Consider the following 13,215-nt stretch of genomic DNA (forward strand, 5'->3'; position numbering starts at 1 on the left):
GCATCTTTTTTTAAACTGCTTTTTGATTGCTTAGTAATTTTTATCTAAAGAATTAGTACAGAAATAAAAGAAAGTCAACAGTTGTTAAAACTAGTCAGTGGCCATGTATATAAATAAATATGATTACCATTAGTGAAAGGGCAAAGACAACAGTGTAGTAAAAGAAAAGCAATTGCTGGAACCATTGGGATGCTTCAGCCTTCAGTGGCTTTTAATAATCACGAGAATGATTATGGGTTTTACACTACAGCCGTCGTTTAGGACCAACTGATCAAGTATTGCCAAAAGTGATTCATGCCTTTCCTTACTTGTCAGAAGACATTTAAATATGTTGTTTCAAAAAATGTTTGATGAATTATAAAAAAACATATCTTTAGGTATTATATATATGAAAAGGATAAAAAATAATAAAAGATAGAGGTAATGATATACATAATCAATTTTATGAGTTTCAACAAACAGAACTCTTCTATATTAATCTGTTTCCTGCCGTAAGAGGAGAGAAATGCTAGTATCCATTTTTATTATTCAACTTGCTTATATTATTAAGATTTTTAAAATTGAATTTGTTAAAATAATTTATAAATGACTTCTAGAATTTATTTATTTTTAAATATTAAACACTTCTAAAAATTAAATTTTAAAAGTGATAATAAAATGGACAGTATGATAAAAAATAAAAAAGTGATGAAAAAGTAATCTCCGTGGGACGAATGCCCATAGGTTTTGTTTTATCAAAGTTTGACAAACAAAACAAAAGGGCCAAGGCTACAGACAGCCCGAGCAAAAGGAAGGATCGGAACAAACAGATGCAGACACAAAAAAAGAATGATATGACATTTACATTTACAGTGCACAAAATTTGAATCACAACAACTAGATCCATTAACAAAAAACTTTCATATATAAAATGAAACTAATTACATTAGGTCTCAATGTTAATAGTTCATCCACAAAAATGCTAAAATGCCCCAAAATAAGCATAACCTTGTTACCTTACAACAATTCACAAGATACTGCCAAAAAGATTTCCCTTCAAGTAACATTCTAGACACAAAAGAATAGTATTACAAATCAAATAAGTCAATATAATCACAAATGTTCACATTCGGTTTTTTGTATTCTAACATGATCACAGCCACCAGAAGAAAAGGGCAACTTGCAGATTAACTCTTTTCTCATTCCATTTGTTCTTTGACAACTTGAATTAGATACCTGATGATGATGTCCGGTTTATCCTTTGAGCCCCTAATTTTGGAGCAGCAGGTTTAGCTCCCCTACCTCTGCCAGCTGATAAGGGCTTGGCTTTAGTAGTGGGTGCAGGAGCAGCAATGGCAGCCCAGGGATCATCATCATCCGTTCTAGCTGATTTCAAATTTAAAGGTCTTGATGTTTTTGGGGCAGGAGCTGCTATAGATCCCCACAAATCATCATCCTCATCCTTGCTCAATTTTGGTGTACTTTTCGACAGCAAATTTGAGGCTAATAATAATCATCATAATTAATAATAATAATAATAATAATAATAATAAAAGCAATCAATACACATCCTGTATATAAAAGCAACCAGATTGGTAAACTGTAATAAATGAATTAATAATTCCTTTTGCATTTTGGACACTGTCAAAACTTTCGAGTACAGATCAAAGCTAACACAGCAACATCTCTTGTTCTTCCATTTCTTTTTTCTTTTTTCCATTTTTTTCATCTTTTTGTCATTAATAATTAATAGCATATTTTGTTAGATAAAAAAAATTAAGTAGATAAATAATACTTTTAAAATGAAGAAATAAATTATTTAAATGAATTCATGTAATCTTTATTGGTATAATATGATAAAATTAATAATTTTAAAAATAAAATAAAGTTATTATTTGAATCAATAATATCATTTTTATTAATAAGATGTGTTAAAATAAGTTATATCAAATTTTAGTATTATATAAATATAATATTATATATCTTTTTTATTCATTTAACATAAATCAGTTAATTGCACAGTTAGTTTACCAAACAATTTAATTTCATAAATTACCTATATACAGCTTTAAGTAATTTGACAGAAGTGCCACTCCAAAATTTAGTGCAAACTTAAATTAGGATTTCATACACTTATGTCAATCACTTTTTGGATCTTGCCATTATTTACAGGCATAAAAATGTAACAGTTCTTAAACTCTGGATCCTATCATCCTTTACAGGAATAAAACATGTAACAGATTTTCAAGTTCTGCTTTAGTCCGGCGTAACCATAGATGATAAATTTTAATCAGGCATCGGACAATTAGTAACAGTAACTAGCAGTCATGGAAATCTTTACCTAAACAAAATACTAATAGACAAAAAAAAGAATACCTTGTTTTGTCTGTGAGATAGGTTGAGAAACTGGCCGCCTTTGAGCTGCTTGAATGTTTGCAAGAGCTGGAGTTGGCTTTGTCTCTTCAAGTGGTTCCAAATCATCCCACTTCATGCTCTTCATGGATCCCATTCTCAAGTTCACCCCAGCCATCAGTTGATGTAGTAGGAGATGTAGGGACAGGGTCTTCAGCAAAATCTGCTGTAGAGCTTACACGGACTGGTACTGATGATGGTGTCTCCATTTCTAAATTACCCCAAAAATGAAATAAACATAGGTGTAAATCATTGTGCAAGTATATTTATGAAAAGAAGCCATCCTAATAAAGCAGAATGAATTAAAGGCATCTTCAACAGATCAAATAAAGAAGCAGAATTAATAGCTTTTGCCTTTAAGGAAACAGATATGAAGATGAGGGGTGAGATCTTCAATTGTACCTCCCCCCAGCAGTTTTTGTATCTATCTTTACTCCCTATGTTTACTTTATTTAACAGTTAAATTGAAGGACTAAATTGAAGTCAACTTTTTTTGGAGGACCAAGTTAATGTTACTTTCTATATTGAGAGATTGAATTAAAGTAAATTTCTTTGGAGGACCAAATTGATGTCACTTGTAATTTAAGGGGGACTAATATTGGTGTTATTATCATAAAAGGTTGCATTGCTCTCTCTTTGTTAGTAGAACTACAGAAAATTGACAGTGAGGTCACACTTTCATTATCATTTTCTCCTTTCCCTTATAATTTCACAGATAGGATTAGGAATACCTGAGTTTCCATTAGAAGACGTTGGAGTGATTACAGTAGAATTCCCAGAACCAATTGGAGCATGATCAGAAGGTTTACCCTTCAAGGTCAAGGAGCTCATAGCCCATCTGAACGATAACAAGAATTAATTACAATTTACAACCAATTTCATGATGAAAATGTATAAACTGGAGGATGCCTTAATTTATATATTATAAATTTGCAATCTATTCATGCACCTCCCAGAATGTAGACAATCTCATACTTTGAGATCATTGCACAGATATATGTATATATATGTATGGATGTGCACATGCACGTGTATAGTGTAACTATCAACAAGAAGTAAAATGCAAGCTCATCAGCGATTGTCCCATTTATCAGATTTTATATGTTGCCACTACGAAATTAAGAGTTTAAAAATAGCTTATAAAAGACCATATTAATAAAACTTCTTCTAGTAAGAAGGTAGAAACAAAAATTAGCTCTTATTTAGGTGACACTACAGTGGAAAGGGACACAAAATATGTATGTGTTTGGATAAGCTATTTTGGTTATCAGTTAAGCTCTTTTTTATGAAAAATACTATAGAGATTGTTGATTGGAAAGACATCATGAATGGAAGACAAGCTAATCCAAAACATACGAACCTAAGATAATCTAGCATCAGAAGCCCTTATTGACACTAGCTCTGTCTCTCTCTTACTCTCCATTAATTATCATGTGAACGATCAAGCCATACAAAGTAAGGACTGACTTACCCAAGTAAACTTGCATTTCCTGGAGTCAATGAGATTCCGACACTTGCACCCCCAGCAGTATCTCTTGCATTTGTCTTTACCCCAAAAAAGATAAGAAACACTAGCATCAGATTATCGCCATCAAAGACAATATTACTCTACATAATAGACCTTTCTTTACATAAGAGATTTCCTTGTAATAACTTTTTTTCGTTAATTATAAATTTAATAAAGGACATTATTAAAAAATAAAGCATTATCAGAGATGAAATGTAAAAGATGGACATGAGTTGATAAAAAATGATAAGGCAGATTGGGTGAAAAAATTATAAATGCAGTCTGCACTTGTACTTAATTTCTTCTGAAAGACATGCATTACATGCTGAATTAAGAAACTCTGATATGCATCAGAATAATAACCAAAAAGAATTTCATAGTATACCTTTTCATAATATTGCTTTGCTATCAGCAAAAACTGATCAACAGCTTGAAATGCTTTAGTTCTAACGTCACTGTTTAAACCATGACAAGAAAATTGTATAATCTTTGTGTCAAAAAATGACAAACAACCAACAGTTTCAATAGTAAGAATTATCTCTACTTAGAATTTAAAGGTTGTAAATAACAACCATAGCATCACATGGCACAAATATAAATATAAATACTCATACATGAGAAGATTCACTGTGTAGATATCAATATCATAATTTAAGGTAAATAAGTGAATCAAGCGGCAAACAATTATAATATCAAAAAAATGAGTCAAGCCACTAAAATTACTAATTAATGGGATGAATTAATTCACTAAACTTCACATGGTAAAACTCATCAGCAATATATAACCTGTCAGGATCAATTGTGAGCACAACAACATTAGGAAGAATCCGGGTAGCAACTTCGGTGATGTCATAGTAGGAACTGGTGGCGCATAAAGCCATAATGCCTGAACAATCAAAATTTGAAATTATGTGAATAAGAATTTTAGAGGAAAAGTAAAACAATGATATTGTTATTGATACACATGCATGATTCTGATACCTGCTCCTCTAGCAGGTGGAAAAGTATCACGTAAGGCACGGACTGTAAATGCATTAATCAAAACTCTTTTTCTTGTCTGCAAAAGTAGCATTTAAGTTAATTCACCAAAGAAAAATGTGCTAAAACACATCAAATAAAACACTGCACACAATTTGAATGAGCAGATAGCATTTATATCGTACTCCTTCATTTAAGTAACTTCCAATATTGCCTAATATGATGGTAGTATTTGTTCGAATTGCTGGTTCTTCATCAACCTACAAAATAATGCATCTGTTATAAATTTTAGAAATGAAAATCCATGAACATTAAATAGCAAATGATAGCAATGAGAATGCAATTTTTTTGTCTTACTTTAATGCCAGCTTTTCAATCAGAATTGACAGACAGGTGAGCATTCAATTTTTTATATAAAAGAGAGCTATAAAGCACATACACTTCAAAGAAGCATCTGTCCTAATTAATACACAATAAAATTGAAATGAGACACTTCACCATATTAGTCTCCCATGTCCATGATTTTTAGAAAGAGAGTTTACAATTAAAGAAAAGAAAAAAGGTAAAAGTAAAGGAAAGGCCTTGTCTATTCATCACTTTTGATTCACTACACAAAAATGGTTGAAGCAATACCTGTAACTTTGACAGATACTTCAGTAACGACCCTGAAATGGTCCTTTGAGACAGCTGCAGTTATGAGACAAACAACATTTTAACAAAATAATTGCTTGGGCAAGTTGCGTCAAATAGATGAGAAGGCTGGGGAAGAGGGGAAAAGCAATGGGACAGTAAGGATACAGGAAACAAGCCCTAAAGTACATGATAATTTAAGAGTCAATCAGAACCGGAAAACCATTTGGTTTTAACATCAATCTGAAGTAAACCACACCTCTCAATGAAGTGCATTCATTTTCATTTATGTAAACCTAATCTTCCAATGACCATATCTGAGTATCTCAGAAAATATTATTTCAAATGCATATTGAAAGGAGAAGTTAGACCAGAGAGTAATAACAGATATGTGCTGTTTCTCAAGTTCTGACACAACATAGACCCTTGCTTTACAAGATAAGATATCTGAACACAGACAATATTCTAACTTTTAAAGTGTCATCCCTCCCCTCAAACAGAGATCTCTTTAATGTAAATTTGTCACAACCAGGTCACACATGCTATGCAAACACCAATTAGCTATAAATGTTATGGATCCAACATTCTAATAGACCAAGAATGCCTTTGACTTTAAAATGAAACAATTAGGAAAAGCAAAGCCGGTGAGCATCAAATTAACTGGAATACCTTCGGAGCCAAAATTAGCATTGACTTGAGAGTCATTTCTCTCAAAAAAGCAGATGTATCGGAGAACCCGGTAGCAACATGAGGGTAAACCTGATTATGTGTGTCAATAATAATTTTATGTCAAGAATGTTTGTATACATACCAAAATGACATTGTCAAGGTCCAAAAGAAATGTGGAGAAAATGAAACAATCTTATCGTAACTACATACTTGCTCATCAACAGCTTGTGCAGATAATGACTCTCCATACTGATCAATATGCTGAAGAAGGCTGACTCGAATAGCTCGGTCATTGGACGCAAAGAGTTTTATAATTGTTGGAACCACCTACATGTAAATACAGAAATCCAATACAAGAATGAGGTTGAATCCTAATTAAAAAGAGAAAAAGGGAGGAAAAAAAGCAGTGTAAGAGGACAAAGAAAATTGAGATCAAGGTGAAATTAATGTTTACCTTGATATTAAACTCCTCCGCTGAAAGCCAGGAACCCATTTTCAGCAATGCAGCCAAAGCTGGGGCAGCAGCTGAACCAAATTCAAGGGCAGAAGCTAATAAAGGAAGTAACTGTGAAAACCAAAAACAGGAGAATCATAAACAATTGGATAGCAAAGATTGATCCAATTAAAGCTTATAATTAGAAATTTCACAGAAATATACCTTCTTCAACACGATCTGGCGAGGAAGTTGCTCAGCTAAATTTGGAAGCTTACGGAAAAAGGTGTCTTTCTCAACACTATCTTTCAAACTCAGAATTTCCATGAAATGTATTGTGTCTACCAACTTATTTTGAAAATATTCTGCATGTCCATTATTGACATACTCAAACTAATCACAAGGAAAGGATGCAGAGAATTTATATCAGGAGTACAACTTATGAGTTATGACAACCATCAAAACACAAAAGGCAAATGTTTAGTGTGGTGTTGAAGCAGATTTTCTTTCTAGTTTACAATTGATCATTATTCATGAAGGAGAAAATTCCCCCTCTAAATTTGGCCCAGCTAAAATTAATTTACATTAGAATGCTCTAATACCCCTCTACATATAAACAATGACTCTCACCATGCATATATAATACTACGACAAAGTTAATCCCTCTTCTCTACCTCCCTTTCCTAGTGTGACCAATCTTCTTCACAAGAAAACTTGAAAAATCATTAAATTTCTCTGATGTACAATCAATCTTATGCATGTATATATAGGATCCCATATAGCTTAAAACTTAAAAGATAAACCACAAACATATGATAGGAACTAAATGTATTTATGGAATTAATACCAAAACCTCAGGGAATACCCTGGTAGGACAAACAGAAAAGTGAAATAGCAGAAAGGTAACAAATGACGAGATGTAAACTTCTCCTAAGGCAGCAGCTACCCCCAATCACCTTCCAGATATTTCCTACCTTTGCCAAATGTTCAGTTTCTATATATTCCCTCTCCTCCCCCGCATCCTCCCTCTCACCTCCCTTGCCATGTGTGCTAGTTTGTTAATTTGTTAGAATCTTGTGTAACAGCCTCCTTGCTCTCCTTTCCTATTTTACCCCTCCTTCTTTAGTATGTCTTTAATAGGGGTCCGACTGGTTTAGACTCAACAGAATCCTTCAAGCAAAGGAGCAAAACTACTATGATGCTAGGTGAACCAATGTTTCTATAAACTCGGGCATGGGGGCAACAAAAGCATGTGAATAGTAAGTATTTTTTCCATTCAAATGTTCTCATAAAAATTACCAAAATGACAATTGAGCAGGAAATAAATTACCACAAGTTGACACATGCAATAGAGCTGGACAGGTTAATTTATACTTTTGATGGTAACTAAAAATACATCAAGGAGCACTCACCACTGTTTTCTATAAGCTTTGATGTATTTAATCTACGAGAAGGCATGGAACTCAATAGCCGTTGGTAATCTGGAAGCAGAGACTGTGAGACAAAAAAATAGACATATAAAGATGAAAAATGAATTTTTCAAAGGAACGAAAGGTAAAAGAAACCCACTGACTAAAGCTTCCCTTAATTTTTTTATCCATTCTTAAATTAATCAAATAAAAAACCTAAGAAGGCTGACCTTGGGAATGGAAGCAGTGTTGCGTAACTCCTCTGTTTTGCCCAACCTCAGACCAGAGAATACCTCATAGATTAGGCAACCTATAAAATTATAATTTTTAAATATCTTAGAGAAGGTATACATAGAAAGTAAAAAATAAAATAGGCAAAAAATATTCAGTTAACCTACCACATCTGTCCAATTTGACATAATTTAAACTAAAATTAAATTACTCACTCTCATAGATAAAAAGTAGCGAAATTCTTCTAATATATGAAGACATTATTTGACCACTTTAATATGAAAGATAAGGTCTCACATAGTTTGTGAACAATGAACATTACATTTGGAAATACACCCAGTTTTTCAGGTTAGGATGAATGAAATTATCAGCAGCAATCATAAAAATGCAAAGAAATAGGATATTTCTAATTCTTTCTGTAAGTACTGAATTGGCATTATGATCCCTACTCAACAAAGGTCCTGTTTATAAACCAAAGAAAATCAATTCCTTTAAAATCAGAAATTTATCACTATCATCCAACTAGCATGGGAAATCATGCACAGCTTCTATTTATTGTTGATCATTTTGTTGAAAATCAATTATGGTTTGGGAAACGGTTTGCCAAACTCATTGAAAAAAGGAACAAGTAGAAACATACCCAGGACCCAAATCTAAGTGGAGGAATTCTACGGATTTCACTTTCATATGTAAGCAAGAAAACTAGTATATTTTTGGCAAATTTTTAAAACCAGATATATAGGCAATTTGAGGCTGATTTTTAGATGTAGGATGATTGGCTATTGAATAAGTTATAAATATTTAGTATTTATCCGAGTAAATATGAGATAAAACTGGTTCTTACGAAGTTCAATTCTGTTGTTGTTTCTTGACCAAATTTTTCCAGGGTCTCTTCCATTTTATACTCCTTTCATCTAGATTTAAGGATGGTTATTGGATAGGATATAGTTATAGGGACCACTCATCCATTGATTGGTTAATAATCATGAAAACTCTGTTGAATTTAAAATTTTAAACAACACAATATTTGACAATATGCAAATAAATTTAATATTAGAATACGTTTTGAAGTAATTCTGAACCAAACTAAGCCCAATTTTAAACCTGCTTATTTTCATGTGGACTTGTGTAATTGTAACTTTTTCCATCTTGTATCATTTTAAACTAGTTTTAAAAATTGTCAAACATCCCCTAGTGTAATTTCACAAACAAGAAAAGTTTATTTGATACTCTGAATGGAATTTCTCATTTCTACAACAACAACAACAACCAAGTCTTAACCCACTAGGTGAAGTTGGCTATATGGATATATGTTGTGGTCATGTGACTAATTGACTAGACTTAGCAAGAGGAACAAAAAGTTTACCATAAGCTAGCAACAAACATCCCCTAGTGTAATTTGACTAATTTCACAAACAAGAAAAGTATATTTGATACTCTCAATGGAAGTTCCCAGTTCTACAACTACAGCAATCAAGTCTTATCCCACTAAATGAGGTCGGCTACATGGATATATGTTGTGGTCATGTGACTAATTGACTAGGCTTAGCAAGAGGAACAGAAAGTTTACCATAGGTTAACAACAAAAGATGCAAAAATAACATATTGTTGTTCCATTCTACTATATAAACCAAATTGCTATCACTATGAATTATCATCAAAAAGAACAAAAATGACATACCCATGCCCCAAGAATCAATTGCCCATGGAGGAGACTTCTTAATTACATCCCAGTCAGATTTCGCCAACTCCATTGGTTTGTATTGTGATCCAACAAGCCATGCATATTGCTGAACAGGAAGCGTCAAAACATGTGAGTACTATTTAGGTCTCCCGACTGCATATCCTTTACTTTTAAAATAACGAAGGCCAAATCAAATCACTAGAAGTGAGCATCCAGATTGCCAAATTTGTCATAAAAGTTATCAAAGGCTTATAAAGATAGAAATGGCCAAAGCTTGAGAACAAGTTTTAGATGACAGGCTTCAGTCTGTCAAAGAGTTAACATGCCACCTTTTAACCACATACCAAGAAACTTTCACCTTCTTGAGTAAAGTAATTTTTCACTTAGATGAGTATTTAATGTCTGAACATCAATGAAGGAGCAATGCAAATTCAAATAGCAACGCCAAAACTAACAAGATGATAATGTATTACAAACAAACACACAAATTTACCAGCATTTGGCCAGAAGAAGTTTCGTTACTCCCATCAAGCTCCGATAGAACGTCAAAAGCATGGAGCTTCCAATCCAATGTTGGTGTCACAACAACACTAGCCAAGCAAATATTACCATGAACCTGCAACAGACAAAACTTGTCAAACAATATTGTGGATAAAATAACAAAAAAGAGCCAATCGAAAAGGGGTCTCAAATACTCACAAGTTTACAATCACTATTTAAGAAGCTCACGGCTTTAGCTATTTGATGAAGACCCCAAGCATAATATTCATCCCTACAAAACAATGACGAATGTAACAAAAAAGTGAGTAGTAGGGAGTACTACTAAATCCTCAATTCACGGACCAATTGATACTTGAAAATCACGTATACTAAACACAAGGAAAAACACATCATACGTCAGATTAGTATTACAAGCAAATTTAGAACTTCAACCATGATATTAATTACTCAATCGATACCTTTGAGTACCTTCAAGACCTAACTCCTTGATCTTCTCAGATAACGGCATCACAGGCTCGGTCACAATGTAGATTGTCACCTTAGGAGAACCAGCATCGTAAGTTTCAATCTCCGCACTGTGAAGAAACGACAAGATATTCGGATGCCTAACCTGGAAACACCACAGCACCATGAAAACGAAGCAATCCACAAAATTCCAAAAACTAATAAAATAAGATTTGGAAATTCACCGTTCGAAGACGCTTAACGCCGTTGCGCGCGGCGGCTAAGTGTCCGTCCTGAGCATTGGAGCCGGAAAGAGAGAAAACGGAGACCGGAGAACTATCGTCCTGAAACGGTGAAGTTGCAGTGTTATATATATAGTGTTGAATTGGAAGAAGAAGAAAAAGAAAGAGAACGGTGCTTGTGTACCTTGGAGGTGGCGCGAGAATGAGTCCAAGAGCCCCAAGCGGAAGGGTAAGGTTCGGCGATGGTATAAGGGAGATCCTTGAGGCCGGTTCCGGATCCACCAACAACCTCTTTCAGGAATTTGAACATGCTGAATCCCAGTCGGAATCGGAATGTGCGACGGCGTGCGGCGGTGGAGACGGTGTTAAGTTAACCACCGACGCTGGATGGATCTGATTCAGTGTTTCGCGGTCTCCTACACACGCGAGACCGTTATTATGTTACGCTCGTGGACCCTATACTATCAAGTATCTTCAATTACCATTTACCAACGGCTCAAATTTTGGGATTCTTCGTCTCATTATATTGTTAATTTTAATATTAATAAATGAACTTCTTTTTAATTTTTTAAAATTATTAAATATGGATTAAAATGATCAATATTTAATGATAATTTTAAATTTTTTATAATTTTAATGATTCAATGAATTGGAATTTATAATTTAAGGAATTAATTTATTTTATTACTTGCTAATATTCTATCACTGTAAAACATATTTTTATTTTATAGAGAATGATAATCTCTTGGCCATTTTTACTCACTCTTGAGTAATAACACGCCTTTTGTGTTTTTTATACATGGATAATATATTTTGAATTTCAATTCAGTTAAACTAATTTTTTTAGTTATTTACTTATTTATAGGAAGCTGTTTATTGTTATTTAATTATATTTTAAAATTTTAATCAATATTAAATATATAAGATAATATACATCATTTGACAAAATAATATTTTATTTATTAAAAATTTTAAAGTATTTAAAATAAATAACATTAAATGCTTATGTTTTATATTTTATTATCCGTAAAGTTATATTTTTTAACTAAACCATTTTTCTTACATGTTTTAAATTTTTGTTTTTATTTTATTCATATTTAAAGACATTCATATAATACACAAAAAACTAATTTAAAAAATCAATTAAAAAAAGAATCACTATATTATAAATATTTCAAACTTATTAAAAATTGCATCTCATAAACTGAAAAAACTATAGCTCTATGTGAAGTTATACTGTAGTTTTAACTTTCCATATTTTTTAAAGATAAGAATAAGTTAGGTGGACCATATAAAACATAAGACTTTGACTATTTTTAGCCTATTTTGACAAAAACATTTAAAGTAAAAGGTTGGATCAAAAACTTTTTTTAACTAAATACGGTAAACTTTATTTCTTTTTTTTAAGGAGTTTATTAAGCATTACATAGCTAATGGCTCTAACTACTTACAATACCACTTTAATTTCCTGTATTACATGTAGATAGTTTGATAATTTCTTAAATATTTATTATAATAAATATTAAAATATATTATTACGGAAATATTTTAATATAATTTTGGTAGAAATTCAATTTCAAAACTTTTTTTTATGCTACAACTCCACAAGCTTAAGATGCTACAAGTGTTTGTGAAAAATGGTAAAAAATCACATTATAATCTCGAAAAAAAGCCAAATAGAGGGAATGTAATAAGGGTTTGTAAAAAGAAAAAAAAATGATTACAAAAATGAAAAAAAATTAGGAGTTTATAAGTTTAACGTAATTTAGGTAACAATTAAAAAAAATTATTATGTTATTCTAAAAATATTATAACCTTGATAGTAAAAAAAATTAAAAATCATAACCTCCTTTTTACTGTACATGAGCTACTCTTAATTTTATCACACCTATTCGTAAGCTTGATTGTGAACTTTTTAAAATAAATTAATAAAAGGTTATTTCAACAATTTTTTATACAGAATTAATTAAAATAATTCAAACTTTTATAAATTTCAATAAATTCATATAATTTCTTTTAAATGGTCTTACAAAAACTTTATTAAGAAAAACTTAATATTATATATTTCTTTTTTATTCGCCAAATATAATTTGTGC

General features: G+C 32.0%; 1 protein-coding gene across 1 annotated transcript; it reads right to left on the minus strand.

The window, feature by feature from the left end:
* Positions 1-974: 974 nt before the first annotated feature.
* Positions 975-11,594, minus strand: LOC113863877 (probable inactive serine/threonine-protein kinase scy1). The gene is given in 22 exon segments (XM_027497640.1): positions 975-1,482; positions 2,356-2,465; positions 2,467-2,602; positions 3,123-3,229; positions 3,863-3,936; positions 4,284-4,353; positions 4,685-4,784; positions 4,880-4,955; positions 5,062-5,136; positions 5,510-5,563; positions 6,176-6,265; positions 6,386-6,502; positions 6,630-6,740; positions 6,834-6,973; positions 8,021-8,102; positions 8,248-8,327; positions 9,930-10,038; positions 10,426-10,548; positions 10,632-10,704; positions 10,892-11,043; positions 11,123-11,221; positions 11,304-11,594. Coding segments are annotated over 22 exon segments (2,379 nt in total). The 5' UTR covers positions 11,430-11,594; the 3' UTR covers positions 975-1,207.
* Between the last annotated feature and the right edge of the window lie 1,621 nt (positions 11,595-13,215).

This window comes from Abrus precatorius, unplaced genomic scaffold (assembly GCF_003935025.1).
Source record: "Abrus precatorius isolate BTA unplaced genomic scaffold, Abrus_2018 Scaffold3, whole genome shotgun sequence".
Taxonomy (NCBI): Eukaryota; Viridiplantae; Streptophyta; class Magnoliopsida; order Fabales; family Fabaceae; genus Abrus; species Abrus precatorius.